The sequence below is a fragment of the Arvicanthis niloticus genome, chromosome 1, assembly GCF_011762505.2.
Source record: "Arvicanthis niloticus isolate mArvNil1 chromosome 1, mArvNil1.pat.X, whole genome shotgun sequence".
NCBI classification, from domain to species: domain Eukaryota; kingdom Metazoa; phylum Chordata; class Mammalia; order Rodentia; family Muridae; genus Arvicanthis; species Arvicanthis niloticus.
The window spans coordinates 120,977,033-121,003,779 of NC_047658.1; the positions used below are offsets into that span (position 1 = coordinate 120,977,033).

The following is a 26,747-nucleotide window of genomic DNA, read 5'->3' on the forward strand; positions in this document are numbered from 1 at the left end:
TCAGTCTTCTCTCTAAGTTCTCCATTGGGAAACCCTTGATTATATCAGTGGTTAACTGTGAGCATCGTCCTCTGAATGTGTTAGTCTTTGGCAGACCTCTAAGGAAACAGCTATATCATGTTCTTGACAGCATGCACTTCCAGCCATCCACATCAGTGTCTAGCTTAGGTGACTGTCTGTACATGGGATGGATACCCAGTTGGAATGGTCTCCTGAGGGCCCCTCCTTCGGTTTCTGTCCCATGTTTTGTTTCCATATTTGCTCCCTTGAGTATTTTTGTTACTCGTTCTAAGTAGAACTGAGGCATCCCCTCTTGGTCTTCCTTCTTCATGTGCTTCATGTGGTCTGCAGGTTGAGTCTTTGCTATTTCAAGCTTTTGGGCTAACATGCGTTTAACAGTGAGTAAATACCATGTGTGTTCTTTTGTGATTGGGTTAACTCACTCAGGATGATAATTTCTTGATCCATCCATTTGCCTAAAAATTTCTCGAATTCATTATTTTTAATAGCTGAGTAATACTCCATTGTGTAGATGTACCACATTTTTTGTAACCATTCCTCTGTTGAGGTACATCTTGGTTCTTTCCAGCTTCTGGCTATTATAAATAAGGCTGCTATGAATGTAGTGGAGCATATGTCCTTATTATATGTTGGAGCATCTTCAGGGTATATGCCCAGGAGTGGTATAGCTGGATCCTCAGGTAATGATATGTCCAGTTTTCTGAGGAACCACCGGACCGATTTCCAGTGTGGTTGTACCAGCTTGCAATCCCACCAACAATGGAGGACTGTTCCTCTTTCTCTGCATCCTCGCCAGCAACTACTATCACCTGAGTTGTTGATCTTGGCCATTCTGACTGATGTTAGGTGGTATCTCAGGGTCGTTTTGATTTTCATTTCCCTGATGACTAAGGATGTTGAGCATTTCTTAAGATGCTTCTCAGCCATTCGAGTTTCCTCTGTTGAGAATTCTTTGTTTAGCTCTGTACCACATTTTTAAAGGGTTATATGTTTGTCTAGAGTATAATTTCTTGAGTTCTTTGTATATCTTGGATATTAGCCCTCCATCGGATGTAGGATTAGTTAAGATCTTTTCCCAATCTGTTGGTTGATGTTTTGTGTTATTGACAATGTTCTTTGCCTTACAGAAGCTTTGTAATTTTATGAGGTCCCATTTGTCAATTCTTGATCTTAGAGCATAAGCCATTGGTGTTCTGTTCAGGAACTTTTCCCCTGTGCCTAGGTATTCGAGGGTCTTCCCCACCTTCTCTTCTATTAGTTTCAGTGTATCTGGTTTTAAGTGAAGGTCTTTTATCCACTTGGATTTGAGCTTTGTACAAGGAGATATGAATGGATTGATTTGCATCCTTCTACATGTTGACCTCCAGTTGAACCAGCACCATTTGCTGAAAGTGCTGTCCTTTTTCCACTGGATGGTTTTAGCTCCTTTGTCAAAGATCAAGTGACCATAGGTATGTGGGCTCATTTCTGGATCTTCAATTCTATTCCATTTATCTTCCTGCCTGTCTCTGTACCAATACCATGCAGTTTTTATTACTATTGCCCTGTAGTATAGCTTGAGGTCAGGGATGGTGATTTCCCCCAGAAGTTCTTTTGTTGTTGAGAATAGTTCTCACTATCCTGTTTTTTTTGTTGTTCCAAATAAATTTGCAAATTGCTCTTTCTATCTCTATGAATAATTGATTTGGAATTTTGATGGGTATTGCATTGAATCTATAGATTGCTTTTGGCAAGATGGCCATTTTTACTAAATTAATCCTGCCAATCAATGACTGTGGGAGATCTTTCCATCTTCTGAGATCTTCTTCTATTTCTTTCTTCAGAGAGATCTTTCAGACAGATCTTTCACTTGCTTGGTTAGATTCACTCCAAGATATTTTAGATTATTTGTAACTATTGTGAAGGGTGTCCTAATTTTTTTCTCAGCCTGTTTATCCTTTGAATAGAGGAAGGCTACTGATTTGTTTGAGTTGATTTTATATCCAGCCACTTTACTGAAGTTGTTGATTAGGTTTAGGAGTTTTCTGGTGGAAGTTTTAGGTTCACTTAAGTATACTATCATATCATCTGCAAATAGTGAAATTTTGACTTCTTCCTTTCCTATTTGTATCCCTTTGACTTCCTTTTGTTGTCTAATCGGTCTAGCTAGGACTTCCAGTACTATATTGAATAGGTAGGGAGAGAGTGGGCAGCCTTGTCTAGTCCCTGATCTTAGTGGGATTGCTTCAAGTTTCTCTCCATTTAGTTTGATGTTGGCTACTGGATTGCTGTATATTGCTTTTACTATGTTTAGGTATGGGCCTTGAATGCCTGATCTTTCCAAGACTTTTAACATGAAGGGATGTTGAATTTTGTCGAATGCTTTCTCATCATCTAGTGAGATGACCATGTGGTTTTTTTCTTTGAGTTTATTTATGTAGTGGGTTATGTTGATGGATTTCTGAATGTTGAACCATCCCTGCATTCCTGGGATAAAGCCTATTTGATCTTGATGGATAATTGTTTTGATGTGTTTTTGGATTCGGTTTGTGAGAATTTTATTGAGTATTTTTGCATCAATATTCATAAGAGAGATTGGTCTGTAGTTCTCCTTCTTTGTTGGGTCTTTGTGAGGCTTAGGTATGAGCGTGATTGTAGCTTCATAGAACAAATTGGGTATTGTTCCTTTTGTTTCTATTCTGTAGAATAGTTTGAAGAGAATTGGTATTAGGTCTTCCTGGAAGGTCTGATAGAATTCTGCACTAAAACAATCTGGTCCCTCACTTTTTTTGGTGGGGAGATTTTTAGTGAATGCTTCTATTTCTTTAGGGGTTATGCGACTGTTTAGATGGTTTATCTGCTCCTCGTTTAACTTTGGCACCTGGTATCTATCTAGAAAATTGTCCATTTCCTCCAGATTTTCCAATTTTGTTGAGTATAGGCCTTTGTAGTAGGATCTGATGATTTTTTTTAAAATTTCCTCTGTTTCTGTTGTTGTCTCCCTTTTCAGTTCTGATTTTATTAATTTGAGTACTGTCTCTGCGCCCTTTGGTTAGTCTGTCTAAGGGTTTGTCTATCTTGTTGATTTTCTCAAAGAACCAGCTCCTGGTTTTGTTGATATTTTGTATAGTTCTTTTTGTTTCGACTTGGTTGATTTCAGCCCTGAGATGATTATTTCCTGCTGTTTACTCCTCTTGGGTAAATTAGCTTCTTTTTGTTCTAACGCTTTCAGGTTTGCTGTCAAGTTATTAATTTATGCTCTTTTCATTTTCTTTTTGTAGGCACTTAGAGCTATGATTTTTCCTCTTAGTAATGCTTTCAGGGAGTCCCACAAGTTTTGATATGATGTCCTAATTTTCATTTAATTCTAAAAAGTCTTTAATTTCTTTCTTTATTCCTTCCTTGACCAAGGTATCATTGAGTAGAGCATTGTTCAGTTTCCAAGTGTATGTGGGCTTTTCTTTGTTTTTGTCCATGTCAAAGACGAGTCTTAGTCCTTGGTGGTCTGATAGGGTACAAGGGATTATTTCAATCTTTTTGTATCTGTTGAGGCCTGTTTTGTGACCAATTATATGGTCTATTTTGGAGAAGGTACCATGAGGTGCTGAGAAGAAGGTATATTCTTTTATTTTAGGATGGAATGTTCTATAGATGTCAGTTAAGGTGCTGAGAAGAAGGTATATTCTTTTATTTTAGGATGGAATGTTCTATAGATGTCAGTTAAGTCCAATTGGTTCATAACTTCTGTTAGTTTCATTGTGTCTCGGTTTAGTTTCTATTTCCACAATCTGTCCATAGCTGAGAGTGGGGTGTTGAAATCTCCCACTATTATTGTGTGAGGTGCAATGTATACTTTAAGCTTTAGTAAAGTTTCTTTTATGTATGTGGGTGCCCTTGCATTTGGAGCAAAGATGTTCAGAATTGCAAGTTCCTCTTGGTACATTTTTCCTTTGATGAATATGAAGTGTCCTTCTTTATCTTTTTTGATTACTGTTGGTTGAAAAATGATTTTATTTGATATTAGGATCACTACTCCAGCTTGTTTCTTGGGGCCATTTGCTTGGAAGATTGTTTTCCAACCTTTTACTCTGAGGTAGTGTCTGTCTTTTTCACAAAGGTGCGTTTCCTGTATGCAGCAAATTGTTGGGTCCTGTTTATGTATCCAACCTGAAAGTCTATGTCTTTTTATTGGAGAATTGATTCCATTGATATTAAGAGATATTAAGGAAAAAATGAATGTTGTTTCCTGTTATTTTTGTTATTGGCAGTGGTGTTATGTTTGTATAGCTACCTTCTTTTAGGGTTGTTGGAAGATTACTTTCTTGCTTTTTCTAGGTTGTAGTTTCCCTCCTTGTTTTGGAGTTTTCCACCAATTATCCTTTGAAGGGCTGGATTTGTGGTAAGATATTGTGTAAATTTGGATTTGTCATGGAATATTTTGGTTTCTCCGTCAATATTGATTGAGAGTTTTGCTGGGTAAAGTAGTCTGGGCTGGCATTTGTGTTCTCTTAGGGCCTGTATGATATCAGTCCAGGATCTTCTGGCTTTTATAGTCTCTTGTGAGAAGTCTGGTGTAATTCTTATAGGTCTGCCTTTATATGTTACTTCACCTTTTTCCCTTACTGCTTTTAGTATTTTTTCTTTGTTTTGTATATTTGATGTTTTGATTATTATGTGACGAGAGGTATTTCTTTTCTGGTCTAGTCTAGTTAGAGTTCTGTAGGCTTCTTGTATATTTATGGACATCTCTTTCTTTAGGTTAGGGAAGTTTTTCTCTAAAATTTTGTTGAAGATATTTACTGCCCCTTTAAGTTGGGAGTCTTCACCTTCATCTATACCTATTATCCTTAGATTTGGTCTTCTCATTGTGTCCTGGATTTCCTGGATGTTTTGTGTTAGGAGCCTTTTGCATTTCACATTTTCGTTGACTGTTGTGTCTATGTTTTCCATGGTATCTTCTGTGCATGAAATTCTCTCTTTTATCTCTTGTATTCTGTTGGTGATGCTTGCATCTATGACTCCTGATCTTTTTCCTAGGTTTTCTATCTCCAGTGTAGTCTCCCTTTGAGATTTCTTTATTGTTTCTACTTCAATTTTTAGATCCTGGATGGTTTTGTGTGGTTGTGTTTTCTTGCATTTCTTTAAGAGCTTCTACCTGTTTACCTGTGTTCTCCTCAAATTCTTTGAGAGTGTTGTTTATGTCCTTTTTAAAGCCCTCCATCATCATCATGAGAAGTGATTTTAATTCTGAGTCCTGCTTTTCTGGTGTGATGTGGTGTTAAGGCCTTGCTATGGTGGGGGAACTGGGTTCTGGTGATGCCAAGTAACTTTGGTTTTGTTGTTTACATTCTTAAGCTTGCCTTTAGCCATTTGGTTAGCTGTAGTGCTACTTGCACTCACTGGTTCTGACTGGAGTCTGCCTTTCTAGTTATCTTGGTTGTGTCAGAACTCCTCTGGGTCTGGATGACTCTATGATCCTGAGCTCCAGCTGCTCTGGGTACAATGGCTCCTCTAGGATATTTCAGGATATGGTGTCTCCATGGTAGTAGACCAGCTAGCTAGGTGTTTTTTTCTGCTCTGAGTGTAGTTGCTCCTCTGGGATGCTTCAGGATATGATGTCCCCTGCTCTGCAGCTCTGTGGGCTGTGTCCTCTCTAGGATGCCTGCAGCTCTGAGGTCCTTGACCTCTCTTGGGCACCTCTGCAGCTCTGAGGTCTGTGCCCTCCCTAGGGTGCCTCCGGACTCAGTTTCCAGAGGGGAGCAGGTCGGCTGGGAGACTGCTCCAGCTACCAGTATCCACGCCAGCGTTGGAAGGGGAGTAGCTCTCCGCAGGGGCAGGGTCCGGATGCCAGGTGCCCTCTGGGGGCTCCCTACTGCCAGTTATGCTTCTAAGGCCTAGAGCTGTGTGGGTTATCCTACCTGCTGCTCTGTGGTCTGTGACCTCCCTAGGGTGCCTCAGGACTCAGTTTCCAGGGGGGAGCCGATCGGCTGGGAGACTGCTCCAGCCACTGGTGGTATCCGGGACAGGGGCAGAAGGGGAGTGGCAGGGGCTCTTTAGTTTCATAAATTTCCATTTGTTACTTGTTCTTCATGCCTGTGCTTTCAACGTCCATCTTGGAAGTCTCTTCCTGTGCTGATGAGTCCAAGCTGAGTTTTCACTTTCTCTTCTCTCAGATAAAGGGTCTTTGGTCTTATGTTTAGGTCCTTATTCCATTTGGAATTTAGTTTTGTGATGGGCGGTAAATAAAAATCAATTTCCGCACATCTACACGCAGCTATTCAGTTTGACCAGCACCATTTACTGAACATACTGCATTTTCTTCAGTGTTCATTTCTAGCTTTGTCAAAAATTAGGTTTCCATGGTATTGCAGGGTCTTCAATTGGATTGCACTAATCATATTGTCTGGTTTTATACCATTACCATGCTTTTTTTCTTACGGTAGCTTTGAGGTACCACTTGTAACCTGGTGCTTCCAGCATTTAAAAAAATTATTTGGAATTTTAAAAAGTTATCCTGTGTGTGTGTGTGTGTGTGTGTGTGTGTGTGTGTGTGTGTGTGTTTGTGTGTGCGCGCGCACATGTGCTCATGCTTCCTTATGAGGCTGCTTTTTTTCCAGTTTCTGTGAAGAATTGTGATCGAATTATCATGGCATTTGAATTAAGTCTGTAGATTGCATTTGACTACATGGCCATCTCCACAAAAATTTCTCATCTTCTGATGTGCTTTTCAATTTCTTTCTTCAATGCTTTAAAGGTTTATTTTATTATATAAGTCTTTCACTTTCTTGGTTAGAGTTATCCTAAGATATCTTTTTTGGGTTTATTCTGATGGGTACTGTTTTTCTGTTTTTTTTTTTTTTTTTTTTTTTTTTTTTAAATTTCTCTTTTAGTCTGTCATTTGTATACAGGAAGGGTACTAATTTTGTATGTGTTAATTTTGTATACTGATACATTGCTGAAAGTGTTCATCAGCTGCAGAAGTTTCTTAGTGGACTTTGATTTTTTTATGTCTAAAATATCTTCAGATAAAGTTACTTTGACTTATTCTTTTACTATTTGCATTCCTCCAATCTCTTTCATCTGTCTTGTTGCCCAAGGTAAGATTCCAAATACTATGTTAAATAAATATGGGAAAAGTGGGCATCCTTGTGTTATTCCTAATTTTAGTGGAATTGCTTTGAGTTTCTCTTCATTAAGTTGATGTTGCCTATGGGTCTGCTATAAACTGCCTTTATTATGTTTAGGTGTGTCCTTTGTATTCCTAATCTCTCCATGACTTTTATTATGAAGGGGTGTTAGATTTTTGTCAAAGGCCTTTGTCTAGTGAGATAATCATATCGTTATTGTCTTTTAGGCTGTTTACAAGGTGGATTGCATATATATATTGAACCATCCCTGCATCTGTGGGATACACAGGGTATAATATTTTTATATTGTTTTTATATTGTTTTTAAATTGGGTTTGCAAATGTTTACTGAGGAGTTTCACATATATAAAGGATGTTAATCTATAAATTTTTATTTGTGTTGACTTTTTGTGTGATTTAGTATCAGGGGAATAATGGCTTCATAAAGAGGGTTAGAAAATGGTTTCTCAGCTTGTGTTTTGCAGACTAATTTGAGAAGTGTTGCTATTAATTCCTCTTTGAAGGTCTGGTGTGAATCCTTGTTGAATTCAACTGGCCCTGGGCTACTTTGGTTGGCAGATTTTAATTACCTTTTCTATTTCAGTTGGAGTTATGAGTCTGTTCAAATTGCTTAGTTGATCTTAATTTAACTTTGGTAGGTCCTATACATCAAGAAATTAATTCATTTCTTTCAAGTTTTCCAGTTTGGTGAAGTACAGGTTTTTAAAGTATGTCCTTATGAATCTATGGATTTCCTCACTGTGTGTTGTAATATTTCCCTTTTTATTTCTAATTGTATTAACTTAAGATTTCTCTCTCAATTTTTTTTTAGTAATTTTGGCTAAATTTGGGTAAATATTAATAATTTTCTCAAAGAACAAACTCCTTGTTTCATTGCTACTAACTACATGCATTTTGTTTGTTTGTTTTTCTATCTCACTGATTTCAACTCCAAGATTGAACATTTTTCCATCTAGGTTTTCAGAGTTATTTTTTCTCCTTCTAGAGATTTCAAGCACATCTTTTAGTCATTAATAGGGGATATTTCCAAATTTCTGATGTAGCATCTTGCTGCTATGGACTTGCCTCTTAGAAATGCTTTCATTGTGTTCTATAGGTTTGGTGTGCTGTGTTTTTATTTTCATTCAATTCTAAAAAGTTTATTTTAGTTTCCTACTTGATTTCTGTTATGATCCATTTTTTTTCCAATCAGTAGTAAGGTGTTCAGTGACCATGAGTTTGTAAGCTTTCTGTTGTTTTTGTTGTTTTTGATATCCAGTTAAATCCAAGATGATCAGATAGGAGACAGGGTGCTATTTCATTTTCTTATATCTGTTGAGGCTTGCTTTGTGACAAAGTATGTGCTCAGTTTTGGAGAAAGTTTCATGAGATGGTGATAAAAGGTATATTCTCATGTGATTGGGTAAAATGTTCTGTTTATATGTGGAAAATTCATTTGATGTGACATTTAAGTTTAACATTTCTTTTTGATTTTGTCTGCATGACTTATTTACCACTTTGTGAGATTACCACATTATGAGATTTTAGCTGTAGTAGTGCTTTATGAACTTGAGTGACATACACACACACACACACACACACACACATATATGTTTAGTATTTGGTATATAAATGTTTAGTATTATAACACCCTGTTGGTGGATTAGTCCTTTGATGGATACAAAGGATCCTTTTTTATCTTTTAAACTAGTTTTGGTTTAAGGTCTGTTTGGTCATATATTAAAATTACTATACCTGCTTGCTTTTTGGGCTCCTTTATATGTAGGTGATCTTTTGCCCTTGCACCTTTTAATGTCCTTTCTTTGTATTTTAATTTTAGTGTGTTGATTATTATGCATTGTAGGGGCTTAATTTTCTGGTCCTATCCTTTTAGTGTTGTATATACATCTTGTATGTAGTGAAATCCTTCTTTAGTTTGGAAAATTTTTGTCCTTTGACTTGGAATTCATTTTTTCTCTTCCTATATTTTATACATTTGTTTTTTTCACAGTGTCTCAGATTGGACTACTTTTAGATTTATAATCTTGTTTTGACTAAGGGTTTTTTATGTTTTTTTGTTTTGTTTTGTTTTAAACTTTGTCTTCAACAACTGAAATTCTCTCTTTGGTGTCTTGTAATCTGTTGGGGAGGCTTACCTCTGAGGTTTGATTTGACTTCCTATATATTTTATTTTCAGTTTTATTTCTCTAGGTTTCTTCAGTCTGTCAGCTGCCCTGTGGCAGTGGTGAGCTTGTCTCTGGTGTCTTTCACATATGCACCTCTATTTCTTTCTTTCAGAACCCAGTTCATGGGATGCTGCCACCTGTATTCATAACGAGTCTTCCTTTCTCAGTTAATCTTTTGAAATGTGATGACAAACACACCAGGTGTTTTCCTTTGTCTCTAATAGCAAGTCAAGTTAAGTTGACAATAAAAATCAATCCTTACAGAAACCATATGACATGTGGGACTTTTCTGGCTCTTGAGTAATTGTTGTTGGATATTTAATAATTCTATTAGTTCTTATAAATCTTCTAGCTCCCAATAATGGAGACTGAGGCCTATCAATTTATTCAATCAGCTTAACACAATCACTGGGCAATTACATCTAAACCATTTTTCTACGCTAGACTGGCTTTTTCCCAGATGTGCTTCCCATAATCCTCAAGTCCTCATGTCTGTAATGGATTCACCCCATCGAGGAGACATTTTTTGCTTCTCCATCTTCTTCTCCTTTCTCTCTTTCTTTCTTTCTTTCTTTCTTTCTTTCTTTCTCTCTCTCTCTTTCTTTCTTTCTTTCTCCTCCTCCTCCTCCTTTTCCTCCTCCTCCTCTTCCTCCTCCTCTTCCTCCTTTTCCTCCTCCTCCTCTTCCTCCTCTTCCTCCTTTCTTCTTCCTTTTCTTCCTCCTTCTCTTCCTCCTCCTCCTCTTCCTCTTCCCCCTTTCTTCTTACTTTTCTTCCTCCTCTTCCTCTTCCTCCTCTTCCTTTCTTCTTCCTCTTCCTCCTCCTCTTTCTCTTTTGCTTGCCTCCTTCCTTTAGGCCCTTTGGTGCCTATCTGCAACCCCCAGCCTGGAAACTGAAGTCACGCCTATCTCTATTCTCCTCAGTAATTGTCAGCCATTTTTATTTAACTAGTAAGAGAAGATTGGCAATCAAAGTTTATATAATATCATTTGGTGTATGTGATAATGTGATTATCTGGACTGTAACTAGATCTGAGGGGGGATATTTAGCATTTGAATACATAGCAGCATCTGACCAATCCCTATCAGGTGACTGCATTTATTTATATATCTGTATACCAAGACTGTCATGGGTATTGTTTCCCTGGAATGAAGTAGAAATAGTTGAGAGCATAATGAAATTAAGTGAAGATAAAAATGTGAGAGAAAGTGGACCACTTAATCTCTGATGGTAGACAGAATGTATAATGAAGTGGCACAGTTTTCATTAGAATGGGAGAAAGTTTTGAGAAATCCTGAAAAAGGAATGGATACTATACCATGAAATTTACACAAATTTAGTCAAGTGAGTGATAGTGGGAGGCACAGGAGGTATTTTCTATAGTAGGGTCTTAAAATGAGTTGGGGACTAGTGATAGAGATAAGGAGAAGAGAATCCGAGACAAGGATATGGAAGAGGATACATGGTTGGTGTAGGAAATTGAAATAGGGAGGTGAAGTAGAGAGGTGTGCAGGGTTCAGATACTTGAGCAATTTCTCTAGAATTTCTGCAGACTCAATAGACAATCTGTAGATTCTAGAGAAACTGTTGGACAGAAACAAATCCACCATGATCTAGAGGTCTAATTTTGCTTATGTTACTATACAACTGTATGGCTTTATACAGATACTTCCAGATTAGACCTTAATAAATTATATGTTTATAGAAATATATTTATCATTGTAAGTTTCTCACAGTTATTAACTTTGTTATTCTTTTTTTGTTTTTTGTTATTCTTTTTTTATTTTTACTTTTTATTTATTCTTTAATTTTTTTTTTTTTTTTTTACAGTCCAGACTTTATCTCCCTCCTGGTCTACCCTCTGGCTATTCCACATCCCACACCTTTCCACTCTGTCTCCAAGAGGATGTCCCCACCTCCCTTCCCACACTTCCTACCCCCACCACACCAGATCTCCCCACTCCCTGGGGACCCAAGTCTCTTGAGGGTTAAGTACATCTTCTCTGACTGAGTACAGACCCTGCAGTCCTCTGCTGTATATGTGTTGGGGGCCTCATGTCAGCTGGTATATAAAACACCTAGTTGCTGGTTCAGTGTCTGAGAGATCTTGGGGGTCCAGGCTAGTTGAGAATGCTGGTCTTCCTATAGGGTTTCCCTTCTCCTCAGCTTGTTCCAGATTTTCCCTAATTCAACCACAGAGGTCAGCAGCTTCTGTCCATTGGTTGGGTGTAAATATCTGCATCTGACTCAGCTACTTTTTGGGCCATTTGGACAGTCATGATAGGCCCCTGTTTGTAAACATACCATAGCATCAGTAATAGTGTCAGGGCTTGGGACCTTCCCTTGAGATGGATCCCAATTTGGGCCTGTCACTGGACCTCCTTTGCCCCAGGCTCTTTTTCATTTTTGTTCCTGCTGTTCTTTCAGACAGAAACAATTCTGAGTCAGAGATTTTAATGGCAACTCCATCCGTTCCTTGATGCCCTTGGAGGTGGATTCTAGAAGTTTCCTCTTATGACAAGAACTTCAAGTCTCAAGAAAGAAATCAAAGAAGATCTCAGAAGATGAAGAGGTCTCCCATGCTCATGGATTGGCAGAGTTAACTTTGTGATTCTTTCAATGACACATAATGAAAAAGACTTGCACGAGCCTTCAAGACACTAGAAGGAAGCTAGGATTTATACTAGTTTGTTTTGGACCAGGGCCATAATATTATCTCTGGATCCTGGAGATTAATGGTCCTTAAGAAGTGTTTTGTATAATTTAGGCAAGCAGCTAAGTCTATACAATGTGGCCCAAATAAATTAATTCTCTAGGTAGGCTTTAGCTTCTTGCTCCTTCTTGTAGTTAGTGCCAAAGTACTATTCCCATATGAGATTGTTGGCCAATGCTAATGGCAAGAAGACAAGACATCAAGTTTTTGTATCTCTAGCTCTGGGAATTACTCATCACATGAAAAACTTGAAATGACCTCATAGTTTCTACATTACCTCAAAGATGGATAAAGAGCACGTGTATCTTGTCTTGAACAAATCCAAAAGTCAGAATTATTTACTGACTGCATTTTTTTTTTCTAAAAGTAAAAGGTGTGTTTATCTGGAGCTGAAGAACTGAACTGATCTTGTGAGAAGGCCACACCCTGAAGGCTTTAGAATAGTCAAATCAGAAGTATCCACTTAGGAATTAAGAGCTTCTGGGAGAGAAAAGAAAAAAAAATATAGTCAGTGCATGAAAGACTGTTACATCCAAATAGAATAATTTAAGTTATCCTGTAAGTTAATGGGAGACTTTAGACTCTCAGTAGCTAGAATCTAGGACTGTTTTATCTTATGTGACTAGCACCTTTTAGTGTAAGGTTACTAATCTTATACAATCCTGAAAGTGATATGGGAAAAATCAAATTATTTTGTAGCTCCAGATAGTTGGATTCCCAAGTATTAGAGCTGTGTGCCACAGATAACACTTCTTCTTTGCTCATCTGCCCCACCCTCTGTTTTATTCTCTGCACCTTGCTTCCTCTGTCTCATCATCTTCTCAAGATTTCTTTGTTTTAAATAAGGAAGAAATTCGAGTATTCTCAGTGGGACATGTGGGTAAGGAGATAAAAGGCTACACAGAAGAGTGGGTATTGATCTACCTTGATTTTATCATGTATCATACCATCTACTTGAGCATGATGTAATCTCTCCTTTTATAGATTTTTTTTAACTCATTACAACATAATTTTAATGGGAAGATATTTTCATAAGAGGAAAGAAAAAGTTAGCGGATATACTTCACTTTTATATAATTCACTGTACTAGAATATTCACTTGTACAAACCCAGGGAAACAAGATGCTCTTGTAGATTCTGAGAACATTCCTAACTTTCCATATTGATTCCTTAAAGGAGAAGTAAACCACATGACACAAATGTAGATTTTGTGTCTGAAAGATGGCTTGTTTGATTACTTGCTAGAGTATACTTGTTTGTATATTCCATTTATATTAGCTTGTTTGGTATATTCCCTTTATCTTAGCCATTTCTCTGAGGAGATCCTGTTCATTTACTGATGAATAATATTAGAAATGCTGAAGTTAGAAATACCTGGATGTCTTAAAGTGTGTAGTGAAATAATTATTTCTTAAAGAGTTGTGTGAAAGGAAATCATAAATAGAAATAAGGGCTAATGTAGTAGATACCCTGAATGGATTAATCCAGGACATAAATATTAATGAAATGGCATCCTATACTTCTTTCCAGTTCTATGCCTTGAGCTTATTTATAATTAAGTTTATTAGAAAACAGTTTCCTGAAAGTATTTCTGTTAACAGGCCTTGTTGTACATGGACTTCTGGAATCTTAGCCGAGTTTAAGAGAAACAGAGATTTTTGATAGTCTCCTTTAATTATTTAGACATTCTTCCCCATTGATACTTCAGTAAAGAGCCATCTCCTAAGGTAAGAAATTTGCGAGGTGAAGGAAAAGTATATACTTGAAGATTTCTTTCAAGATACCTTGATGAAATTTTTCTATTAATGATTTTAGCCTACTACCAGAACAAATTGTCTTTGTCCCTTGAGGGGTCTTTCCAGAATGTTTATATTATTGTAATGTCTTAGTTCCCTCAGGAAAGTGTTGTTTGATTGTATGTTTACATGTCACTGAGCTGTGGATTGGAGTTGATTCTTTGAGGATATTCCCTTCAGAGGATCTTGAATCTATATAGGTACCAACCTCTTAGAGATCTCACCCTCTCAACGAGAGTTTGCTGTGGCTCTCAGGGACTCATGCAAATTGTAGTGGCCTCTGAACTGTCTTTGCACTTTATCACAAAGCTTCAGGAATTCTGTTACTCTTTGAGATCAAAGGCCCTCAGAGGCCAAACAGTTATTTTTCTTTTTCAGGCTTCAGAAAGCCAAGTGGTTGAATCCAGTTCTGAATTGAGATCTTAGAAGTCCCAAAAACCTAGGTATGTTTTCTATGACTTTCAATTTTTTTAATAAATTAAATAATTTATAAATTATTTATAATCATATAAATTAATAGTTATATTTATTTTATAAATAATAATAAATATAAACATTTATTTATTTATTTATAAATTATATTTTTAAATAAAATAAAGCATCATTTTTTTCATTGTGGGTAGAAATAAAGGTGTGGTCTTGAAAGAAGAAAGACAGAATATAGATACAAAATCCCCAGATTCTATTTCCCAGGCTCTTCTGTTCTATTTCACAAGAATAGATACAGAAGTTTCTAATAGATACCTTTCTGTTGGGCTTTGGACGAGGTAACTCCATTTAACCTGCCACCTTCACTCAGGGAGCACACAGGTAGAGGGCGTGATTAACAAGTCTCCACCTCCAGAGATTAAAGTATTAATGAGTTATCTAAAGGCCGGGGTGTAGCTAATTAAGTTATCCCCTCCCCTTTCCCCCCTCTCTATAAAAAGTCAGGGGAGGCTGACTTTTGGGGGAAAAGTGCATACCATCTATACCCATTCATCACGCCATGAACAATAAAAGCTTTGGGAAACTTCACGTGTCGCCTGGGCCCACCGCCAGGTTCCCAGCCTTTGGAACCTTGAACAGCAGCTGCTGCAGCCAGCCCGCGGTGGCTGCGTGAATGTGAGATCCCCGGACTGGCTGCCAGACTGTCGGACATCCTGCCAGACTGCCTTGGGATCCCGCTGCCGGACCTCCCCCCAACGCCCCCCCCCCCCCCACGTGAGGTTTTTTTTTTCCCCCACACTTTTCTGTCATGTTTGCTTAGATAAGAGAACCATTGATATTACTAGATGGGATGTTGCCAACAAATGGTGCTCATAAAAGCCTAAGAAGCAAGTTCAAATGTTTGATGCTCAGTTTAATAAAGTCATAGTATATTAACTTATATTTAACATTGCTATTGAACACATAGTAGCTGAATTTCCCCTTATTTTACTCCAGTTAATTTTCTCTTGATAGTTGGAAATGGACTTGCCTACAGTTCTGTAGCAAATAACCATGAACTTTATTATTCTAGCTAAGCATGGAGGCACCTGTTTTTCATGCCAGCTACTCATAAGGCGGAGAAAGTAGGGTTGTTTTTACCAGCCTGAGCAATGTAATATGCCCTTGTCTCAAAAAGGACTATAATCTCAACTGAAATTTATTTATTTGCTTAAGAAACATTCAGGTCTACTCTGTGGGTGCCAGTAACTTAGATAATGAGTGAAAACACCCAATAAATGACCAATAAAATACTCTTTGTTTCTTCCTTCATGACATTTAGTCATCCCACCAACATTTCAATTGAGGTGTGATAACTGAGGGAGTCTTCATACACCTTTGATGAAATCTGAAATATACCTGTATAGAATATAAAGTGAGATTCACTGCAGAAGCATTTGTGGAGGTGTTTTGGAAAATAATTCAGAATTCATTTTAAGTCAGCTACATTTAGTTCTTGAAAAAAAATTTTAATCTTTATCTTACCTGGTGTTTGGAAAAATAGGTTGATTTATGATATCTGATGGTTTATGTCTTCTTCATCAAACAATGACAGACGCTGACAAGCTACTTTCCTTCCTGCAATCACTTCATCAATAAGCAACAAAATTTGACAGAAACATTTGACTCTGATTCTGTCACTTCAACATGAGGCATGCCACCATACCTCAGTTTCTTCATATCTGTATGCTATATATAATCTATAATCCATGTCATATCTATCTAACTATGCAATTGTTAAATGTCTACATGCACACAAAATTTTTATATGTTCTGGAACTATTTTTGAACAGTCTTTAGAACTGGATCCTTCATTAGGGGCACTATATTTCAGGAGATATGGGGATGATTTTCCACAGAGACATCTGGTAAAAATTGGAGGGGTTGTGTTCCAGAATCTAGTGAGTAGAGGTCAGAGCCACTGCTAAATGTCCTATAGCCATATGATCTGCACCAATTAAATGTCTAGCTCATTGTATTAATAATGTTGATGCTGAGATCTCTGGTCCTAAGAAAGTGGATAAATGAGCAATTAAGTAGTTATGTGACCTCAAGGGAAAATAGGTACTTCAAATTTTTGATATGTAAGATTAGGATATGGTCTACTATATTGTCTATTAGAGGCAGAGTACCGTGTCTGCTACATAGACAGGACATAAATGTCCGAAGAAAAATAAAGCAAAAAGGCCACATAACTTTAATTGAATGTATTGCCTGTTGGAGAGTTAACTAAAATATTATTGCTTATAAATCTAGGCACAAGTAAAGAAGGCTGAAAACATAAAACTCTAGAAAAATTTTCTAAGAGTATAAAGAGGGAGGAGAAGATATAATTGGGTGTAGTATTGCAATATTGTTTTCAAAGGTGTCCCAAGCTGGCTGGACCAGTTTTTGTGAAACCAGGACCACTGCTTGCATGGACAGATTGGCTGTGATGTCTTGTTTCTGTGTTATATAGAAAGGGATCCTCAGCAAATTGATAGTAGTGATTAAAGGCAAACTGATACAAATAAAAAGGACATGTTCTTCTAATTCCCAGTTCTCTCTTTCCCTTTTCTCTTTCTGTATATCTTCTCTTTTCTCTTCTTAGCTTACTTATGGTGTAAGCAGGGACAGACCAAGTCTATGATGCAGGTGCTTCTTGAAGAGGATAATTAACTGGAGGGAGAACATGGTGCAAAGTGGGACATAAGCCTTTCTCCAGCCATGATCGTCTCCAGACACATTTTTTTTTCTTCTGTGTATTTATCAGCTAACATTTTGTCAGGAAATATGGACTAAGGTAAGCAAGAGAAAAATAACCTGTTTGTTGTTAATTTAAATAGTATGAAATTTATTTTACTACCTTGGCATTGGTGTTCTATTCAATTCACCAAATATTTACTTTTATCTGCAAGGGACCATGGTAGGCTAAGTGAGCCAACAAGGAATTAATACCACCACTGTTTCCAGGGTCCTAAATCCAGTTGAAATGCTGTGTGGCTATCGAGCTAAATGTATGATAATCAAGACATAAGTGATTTGAGGGTACAAAAGGGACTTAACTGTAATAGTACCAATACAATGACTTCTACACACAATTGTAAATTCACATATATTTGTAAGTATATATACTTACATTAATGTAATGATGAAATAATCATTTATATATTTAAAACATACATGACCTAACTACTATAACCTCTCCTTACTTGGTCTATGATTCAGGAATATATTTATCATAATATTAGAAACTATGTCTAAAATCTCTGGATTTAGAGTAAAATTGATCAATGTTTTAATTTCATTTCTAATACTACCTTTATATGACTTTGGAGTTCTTAGTTAGTATTATCATTTTTTATAGTGATAGATTTTTAGCATTCATGAAGTAATACCATTTTTTATTTAATATAGATAATGTACCGATGCTATAACAAGGTTTGTGGGAGACATATGTCATGGATGATATGAATGCCTAGCAATCACACATATGAACCAAAAAGGGACCCAGAAATTCAATTTTAGTGAGAAAAAAGAGAGTATAAAACATACTGCCACAAGAAACAACCTAAAGATGGAAAAGTTCTCTGCATGTTTTAATTTATAGACAATTGTTTTCCCCATTTTCTTGAAAGTGGGTTCCTTTCTCATATAATATATCCTGATTACAGTTTCCCCATCCACTGTTTCTACCAGTTTCTCTCTACTTTCCCTCCTATCCAGATGCATTTCTTTTCTGCCTCTAATTAGAAAAGAAAGAAGTTACTAAGAGATAACAAAATAACAAAAATAAAATATAACAAGGTAAAAAAGACCATCACTCTGAAGTTGGACAAAGCAAACCAACAGAAGGAAAAGAGCCTAAGAGATGGCACACGAATCAGAGATCCACTTTTTCACACACTCAGATGTCCAATAAAAACACTAAATTGGAAGGCATAATGTATTCACAGAGCACCTGGTGCAAACCTGTGCAGGCCTGTGCTTGTGGCTTTAGTTTCTGTGAGTTCATATGAGCTCTGCTCATTGATTTAGAAGGCCTTGTTCTCCTGGTGTCCCCCATCATCTCTGACTCTTACACATTTTTTGCTTCTCTTCTTCCTGAGCTCTGTTGTAGGAGGAGCTAAAGTGGGAGGAGTAAGGAGAGGAAGAGGAGGAGTAAAGAGAGGAAGAGGAGAAGGAAAAGGAGCTGAGAGAGAAAGAGAGGAGAGAGAGAGAGAGAGAGAGAGAGAGAGAGAGAGAGAGAGAGAAACATGGAGGCAGATGTTCATGTGTCTCTCGCAGCCAAAGGTAGTTGGTATATCTAGGTTGGGTATTGTGTTACACCTCTGATTGAGTGGGCATCTTCTTATTGCTCATTACCAAATATATAAGCCTTTGGATAATTTAAGCATTAGAGTCTTGTTTGTACTGAGCCCATGTGTTTGGCAAGATGGTCTTGGCAATGCCCGGCCTTGCAGAGACAGTGTTGAAGATTGGCAGAGCCATCTTTCACACTGGTGTCTCATGGGTGGCAGGGCTGGTGTTTCTGGCTGGCTGTTTAGCTACTGTGCGCACATGGCCTCTGACCACGGAACATGGTGGCTGAGCTAGGCAGAGCCACTTCAGCTTAAGATAGTGGGCTTGACCAGCGGCTGAATTTTAAATAATTACTTGAACACATTGAGAGAAGGAATTTGATGGAGACATTCTATTTACAGTGAAGTGTTCCAAGGTCTGTTTGTCTGTCTGTCTCCCTTCTTCTATCTTTCCCTCTCTGTCTGCATAATGCCTGGATATTTATCTCTTTATTTGTTCTCATTTACTGGAGACATTTTCTGATGATGACTGAATAAGGCACTGATATGTGAGTATAGCAGAATACTACTAAGAATTACTTTATCACTACATTTTAAATTTTTTATTAGATATTTTCTTTATTTACATTTCAAATATTATCTTCTTTCCTGGTGTCCCCCCCCCCCCCACTCCAAGCCTCCCTATTTCATTTTCACTCCCCTGGCTTCTATGAGGGTGTTCCCTCACCCACCTACCCACTCCCACCTCCTTGCCCTGGCATTCCCCTACACTGGGGCATCGAGTCTTCACATGACTAAGGGTCTCTTCTCCCATTTATGTCTGACAAGGCCATGCTCTGCTAAATATGCAGCTGGAGCCATGAGTTGCTCCATGTGTACTCTTTGGTTGGTGGTTTAGTCTCTGTGACCTCTGGGGCAGTCTGGCTGGTTGATATTGTTCTTCCTATGGGGTTGCAAACCCCTTCAACTCCTTCAGCCCTTTATCTAACTCCTCCATTAGGGACCCTGTGCTTAGTCCAATGGTTGACTGTGAGCATCTATCTCTGTATTTGTCAGGTTGTGGCAGAACCTTTCAGGAGACAGCTATATCAGGTTCCTGTCAGCATGTACTTCTTGGTATCTACAATAACGTCTGGGTTTGGTGACTATATATGGGATAGATCTCCATGTGTGGCAGTCTCTTTCTTTCAGTCTATGCTCCACACTTTGTTTCTGTACTACATTTAAAAAAAGACCAACAGTATTTGGTTTTACCTTAGGCTTCTCTGCTATCTAGCCTCTGGTTCTTGATCTCCCAGTTAGTGTCAGGGTTGGGCTTCCAACCCATAGAGTGGATCTTAAGTCAAATCAGACATTGGTTGGCTACCCCACAAGATTTGTGTTGCCATTGTCAAAGCATATTTTGCAGGCAGGTCACCATTGTAGATCAAAGGGACTGTGGCTGGGTTGGTGTTTACATTTCTCTTTTAGTAGAATCAGAACCAAAGTATTGATTTAAGAATAAATGTATAAAATTCAGGTAGATATTTTGGAGGAAGATACAGTGAATAGTGTGCTCTATTGATTTCTATGGTCATATGTGTACATAAAATTTTCATGAAGTTTCTATTGAGGCCATATTATTAAGACAGAATGAGGTAGAGAAGGAAGAATGGAGTCACATTTTTTACCTCAAAGTTTTCATTTTCTGATAGTTAAAAGTTGAGTAATGACTCAAAAATGATTTTGCCAGATAAAACCGCATGCACATAATAATAATGTGCATGCACATCCAGTTTGAACTCAGAAACTACAAAGAGATAAATTTGACATTGACTTTTATTAAAGAGTCTCATTTAATATTGCCAAGTTATTATCTTTCTGATCTGTCAAATAGTCATATTGCATTCATCTCAAAGGATTAAACACTGTAATAAAATCAGAGGGTAGAACATGTGTCTTACATGGTGTATTTTGTGTGTGTGTCTTATTTTATATCTTTATATCTTCCTGTTTCATAGCTTCATTCTCTTTAATCATTGGGCAAAATTCAAGCTGACTTCAATGGAGAACATCACAGAAGTGACAGAATTCATCCTGCTGGGCTTGACAGATGACCCCGATCTTCAGGTTCCTCTCCTTCTGATATTTTTATTCATCTACCTTGCCACTCTGATTGGAAATGGAGGGATGATGGTCATCATCTTTTCAGACTCCCACCTCCACACTCCCATGTACTTCTTCCTCAGTAACCTGTCCTTTGTAGATCTGGGATACTCATCAGCTGTAGCTCCCAAGATGGTGGCTGCACTTCAGACAGGGAACAAGGTCATCTCCTATAATGGGTGTGCAGCTCAATTTTTTTTCTTTGTGGGGTTTGCCACTGTTGAGTGCTATCTCCTGGCCTCCATGGCTTATGACCGCCATGCAGCAGTGTGTCGGCCTCTTCATTACACCACCACTATGACAACGGGTGTGTGTACCATCCTGACCATTGGCTCTTACATCTGTGGATTCGTCAATGCCTCAATCCATGCCGCAGATACCTTTAAACTGTCTTTCTGTGGTTCTAATAAGATCAATCATTTTTTCTGTGATATACCCCCACTTCTGGCTCTTGCTTGCTCCAGCACACACATCAGTAAGTTGGTTGTGTTTTTTGTTGTGGGATTCAATGTCTTTTTCACTCTCTTAGTAATTATCATCTCTTACCTCTTCATATACATTGCTATTCAAAACATGAAGTCTTCTGAGGGACGAAAGAAGGCCTTCTCCACTTGTGCTTCCCACCTCACTGCTGTGTCCATCTTTTATGGCACGATTATCTTCATGTACTTGCAGCCAAGTTCTGGTCAGTCCATGGACACAGACAAAATAGCATCTGTGTTTTACACTGTGGTGATTCCCATGTTGAACCCCTTGATCTATAGCCTAAGGAACAGAGAAGTGAAAAGTGCCCTCTGGAAAATACTCAACAAATTTTACCCTAAGTCTTTTAGAGTGAGTAGGAAGTAGACTGGGCAGTAAGGAATAGATTGCCTCCTGGACAATTGCAACTGTTGAAGTCTGAAGAATTTCAGTTTCACCTTCTCCAAGAATAGTGGTTATTTAAATTCATAGGAAAAGAGATAAAAAGCAACACTTGGAAATGTTTCCTTCTGGAAGATGATGACTTTATGTTGATCAGATATAATCTGGGACATTTATAGCTTTTATACAGAAGTGTATTAATGAAGTAGTTTAGAGCAGATCAAAGCACACAGGTAAATGTGGCAAATTTCCACTACCTTGTTTTTATCTGCAAGAAAAATTTACTATTAAATTTAGTAGAAGAATCACACCTTCAATTTTATTTATTTGTAATTTCAGTGTGTATTTTAGCATGTATGTGTACATATGTGTCTGTGGCCTGTGCATATGCATGTGGAAGTCAGAGGTCAACTTTGAGTATTGTTTTCCAAACTTTTTTTGAGGCAGTATCTCTCATTAAACACACAACTCATCAAATAGGCTAGCAAGCTCAGGATCTGGCCATCTCTATTTCCTAAGTTCCTGTGTCACAGGCATATACTGCCTTACCTATCTTTTATGTGGGCACTGGGAATCTGAACTCATGGCTTCACACTTGTGTGGAAAACACTTTACCTACTGAGTCAACTCCCAGCCATGTCATTTTAATTTGTTAGTCAGCTAGAATGCACAGTGTTATGTTTTCTAAATTTTTTTTGGTCCATGGTTTAGAAAACTAAGGTTCCTTTTGTTAATTATTCTTTTCATTATACATAGTTATGGATTATATGACAAGAAATTAAATCTACACAATGATCAAAACAGGGAAATTAGCATTTCTGTCTATTTATTAAACATTGTTTGATTAACATTTAACTTTCTAATACCCACTAAGTATCTATCCTTTATAGTTTTGAATGATGTTTCAGAGAGTGGTAAGGTTTGGACTAAGAGTCAGATGATTTAGGATCAAATCTTATTACCTGCTCTCTGTCTCCTCTCACTTTCCTATTTTTGCTTCCTAGTTGCATGCCTCTGTATTCTCCATCTGCTTTTACTGAAGTGCTGAGATACCTTTGGTAGTAAATAATAAGACACATGGAATAATGGAACAGCTACAATAGAGAAACTACCTAAATTCTAACCTGAGTAAACACACTTTTCTTTGGAAAGGATGTTCTGCATTCCGTTCTTTTGGTTTCTGCCCAATATTTTTACCAACATATGCAGAAGATTTGGAGAAAATGGGTAATTATTTCAAGGGCCAGGAAAAAGAGATGTTTATTTTATAAATTGAATTATTGCATTTCTCAGAACTATAAATTTTGGTAAATTTAATATAAATACAAATAATAGCTTTCTAGACCTATGCTTTTATTTTTTCCAATAACCCCCCTCATCTCTGGATTTCTGTAGCATTCTGGTATTTTTCAATTAGATGCTGTAAGAATAAAAAAAAATCTGCCTGGAAGTTTATTTTTTTAAGATAAGAGTGACTCAAAGATGCACAGTGCAAACCCCATCTTCGTACCTTGTTTCATGCACTAAATGATGTAAGCAAATGTATCTGTATGAGAAGGAAGTAGTAATTAACTTTTGCTCCTAACATACCAACAGCTTGATGGTATTTATAGATACAATTGATATAATTCACTGTATAGTCCAAGATTTGAAAATCCAAAGAGATTTTGCTTTTAACAAGAACCAGAGGCCCATAATTTGGGTTGTTAGACAATGTGCCCTAGACATGACAGGGAAAATGTACCTATGAACTCTTAACAATATAGCTCTTTGAGCAAGATAAACATAATGACCCTACCAATCCACAAGACATACATGTGTAACAATAAAATTGAAGAGGGCATCATGAATTTGGGAGGGAAGGATGTGGGAGGAGTTGAATCGGGAGAGAACATGGTGACAGTGATGGAGGTGAAGCACACCTGTATGACGTTCTCATAAAGTAAAAATGTAGAAAAAAATAAAGGAGAAAACACTTAGTTCTGAACCTGGCTTTTTTCTTGGCTTTAGAATGAATGTCAGCTGAAAACCATCCACTCAAATCTTTTCTCTCAAAGTAAATAGCCAGGATTGGCTATGAGACTCTATGTTTTCAACCCCATCAGAAATCCAGAATGACTGAGTTAACTGAAATTATGGGAAGCACAAAGCATAGCTTCTAAAATGTAGCCAATTTATAGATACCGCTGAACACCTGGACAGTCTCTATACTACAAAATGTTGGAGCATCTGATCTTCAGCTTTCTGGCCCAGGATCATCTGACAGACCTTAGTGCTACAGAATTATTAAGGGCTGATTACTCTGTCTAGGCAGATATAATCAGCCGACTATTCTGTAAGGAATAATTACTTTTCTGGACAGTAATTTGTCTGTAGATGGAAAGAGGCAATTTTTGCCTAGAGGTTCTGGTTAGTCAACAAACTGATGGACTGGGTATTAGGACTATCTTGTACCTCACTGGTACAAATTGGTATAATTATGTTCTAATTGTATTTTTGAGAGAAAAGTTTTATTTTAGCAGGAAGGGTGATGTGTAGGAGGAGCTAAGGTGAGAGGAAGAGAAGGAGTAAGGAGAGGAAGAGAAGAAGGAGAGGAGAAGCTAGGTGATGGGGGGGGGGGACATGGAGGCAGATGTTCACGTGTTTCCACCAGTCAAAGATAGTTTATATATCTAGGTTGGGTATTAGGTTACACTTCTGATTGAGCATTACCAAACTTATAAAGCCGTTGATTAACATTTAAAAAATTGTATAAAAGCAAAAAGGAAAAGGGGGCATGGGATAGGGGTTTTCTAGGGAGGGGAATTGGGGAAAGGAGATGGCATCTGAAATGTAAATAAAATATCCAATAAAAAAAAAAGAAAAGATACATTTAAAAGTCCTAAATTTAAAGTAGTAACATTATCTTTATAATTTAAAGGAATCAATTTTATAATAAAACTCATTATTGTAATTGATATATATTCTAATGTAATGAAGATGAGAATTCAATATATTATTTTCAGATTTAATATTATTATGATAAAATTTAAGTTTTTTTCCCTTGGAATTTGACAAGCATACAAAAATAAATGAGAAAAATAAAATTATTTTGATAGATGAAAAAAATAAAGGAGAAATGTAAAGAACAAAATAATAGTAGTTGAAAATAGACCCGATGTCATTATAACATCAGTGTATTAAAAATGAATAATCTACAAGCCAATTAAATACAGTGATGTCAAATAAAAAAAATGAAAGAAAAATCTCAAAAACCTCTTCAAGTGAAATACATCAATTCTTACTTCAAACATAAACCAAAGAAATCATTTATGTAGAGCTCAAAATTTAGTTTTCTGGTTGTACACAGGGAAGTCCCTATCTAAGAAGGATACTTCACAAGTTTGTGAAGAAAGAAGCAAAGAAGGAGTTTTTGAATAGGAGGTCAAAATATAGGAAAACAAATTTTCCTGTTACATGGCTACTACCACATGGAAACATCAGGAGCTTCTGCATTGGAGGTCTGGAGAAACCACAGAGACCTTGTCTGTCCTCTAGCATTTCTGTCCTTCAGCAAGGAGGCACATCCATCTTTCACAGGGACAAACAGCCTTTAATGCCCAGGATCCACTGCACAATAGACTCCTTCTCAGCAGCCTATGGAACTGAAGAATGATGGATTTGGAGATGAGTCTGGGAGGAAACTGTTCAAGCATTTAATGCATTCCAGTCTTTACTTTTCATCCCCACTCTGTCCTCTGTTTCCACTTTCTTTTCTTATTCTCCCCTCTTTTTTTCCTCTTAAGCTCTTTCTATTCACACTTGTAGCAAGACTTTTCCTCATCCCTATGACATTTAGAGCTCTGAATTTTTAAGTTCAAAATGTAAATTCTACAACTATTATAGAACATCATAGACTGAGTTTCTATGTGTATTTATTTATGGCACTAACCATCTGTAAAGGCAGAAAAGTGTGGGTCTTTCCATACTTAAAGGTCAAAAAGCCTCTATACTGTTATTTTCTGTCAAACTCACCTCAAACAAATGGAGTTTGTATTCAAGTGTTTACAAGAATCCCAGTTCTATTGTCAGGAGCTGGGTGGAAATATGTATTCTTTTTGTTTAAAGGTCTACTTCCTCAGAAGTGTGATACATATAATCTTTATGATACCTATGATCTTGTCTTGAATGACTAAATACAGGGAGAGGGACTAAAAATAGCCTCAAATGTAAGTACCTTTCCAACTCATCTCTGGACTTTATTTTATGTTATTAATTTTTTCTTCAATATTTGTGAATTTTACATTGTACCCCTAAATCACACTTGTCTTACTGTCCCTTCATATCCACCTTCTACCCTTGCAACCTGCCCCCAAAGAAAGCAAGCAAACAGACAGAGAGACAGACTGACAGACATATCTTATGAAACCTGTGGTGTGTCACAGTGTGTCTCACAGTATACCCTTTTACTCAAACAGCTTTTCTTGCAAATGTTCATTTCTGTGGTCAAGGCCTCTGGCTTCTGCTGTACAATTACTACTGGATCTTCACTGGGGCTTCTTTCTGATATTTTCTTGTGGCTCTGTGTCAGGGCGATCTTGCAGCTTTAATTCTCGAGGACCTGTCCCTTCACATGCTCCAGCGGTCCATAGATGGGATAGATGTTGGGGTGAACCAACTGAAAACTCTGGATTTGGGCCTGGGTGGTAGTTGAGTTGGACAGCTTGACAGCTCATCTTCCCTCATGTCCTTGAGGCCAGCAGAAGTTGGCCAGCTCTACTGTGTTGCTTAGGTGAGGTGCAGGTCCTGTTCTTCCAAGTGCTTCAGCCAGTGAGGGGCTAGAAAAGCTCTGCACAGACCTCAGACATCAGCATGGCTCCAGGAGGCATTCCAGAACAGGGATGTCTACATGGCCTTTGGTAGTAACATGGGCCATGAACATCAACACAGACCACTGCTGCATCGGGGCCACACAGACCCAGACATGACCCTTGGCTGCAGCATGGGGCAGGACTTCACCATGCCCTTAGGTGTCATCTCAGTGTATTCACATCAGCCTCTTCTTCACATCCCTCAAGTCTTCAGTTCTGCCTGTCTTCACTGTACACACACACACTTCAGCTTCATTTTCTCCTACATCTTTCCACCACTTACTTGCTCGTTGTAGTGGTTCCTGGAGCTTCTGGGTGTCTT

The 26,747-nt window shown here is 37.6% G+C and overlaps 1 protein-coding gene and 1 non-coding gene across 2 annotated transcripts; one reads left to right on the forward strand and one right to left on the reverse strand.

The window, feature by feature from the left end:
- Positions 1–13,961: 13,961 nt before the first annotated feature.
- On the forward strand, positions 13,962–23,579 carry LOC117720149 (olfactory receptor 5B21). Its single transcript, XM_076918109.1, has 3 exons — positions 13,962–14,261; positions 16,877–17,068; positions 20,567–23,579. The coding sequence occupies exon 3, from the start codon at positions 20,610–20,612 to the stop codon at positions 21,558–21,560; it is 951 nt and encodes a 316-aa protein (XP_076774224.1). The 5' UTR covers positions 13,962–14,261; positions 16,877–17,068; positions 20,567–20,609; the 3' UTR covers positions 21,561–23,579.
- Positions 17,673–17,775, reverse strand: LOC117701975 (small nucleolar RNA U13). The gene has a single exon (XR_004605909.1). It is a non-coding gene; the product is annotated as a small nucleolar RNA U13 (small nucleolar RNA).
- Positions 23,580–26,747: the final 3,168 nt, after the last annotated feature.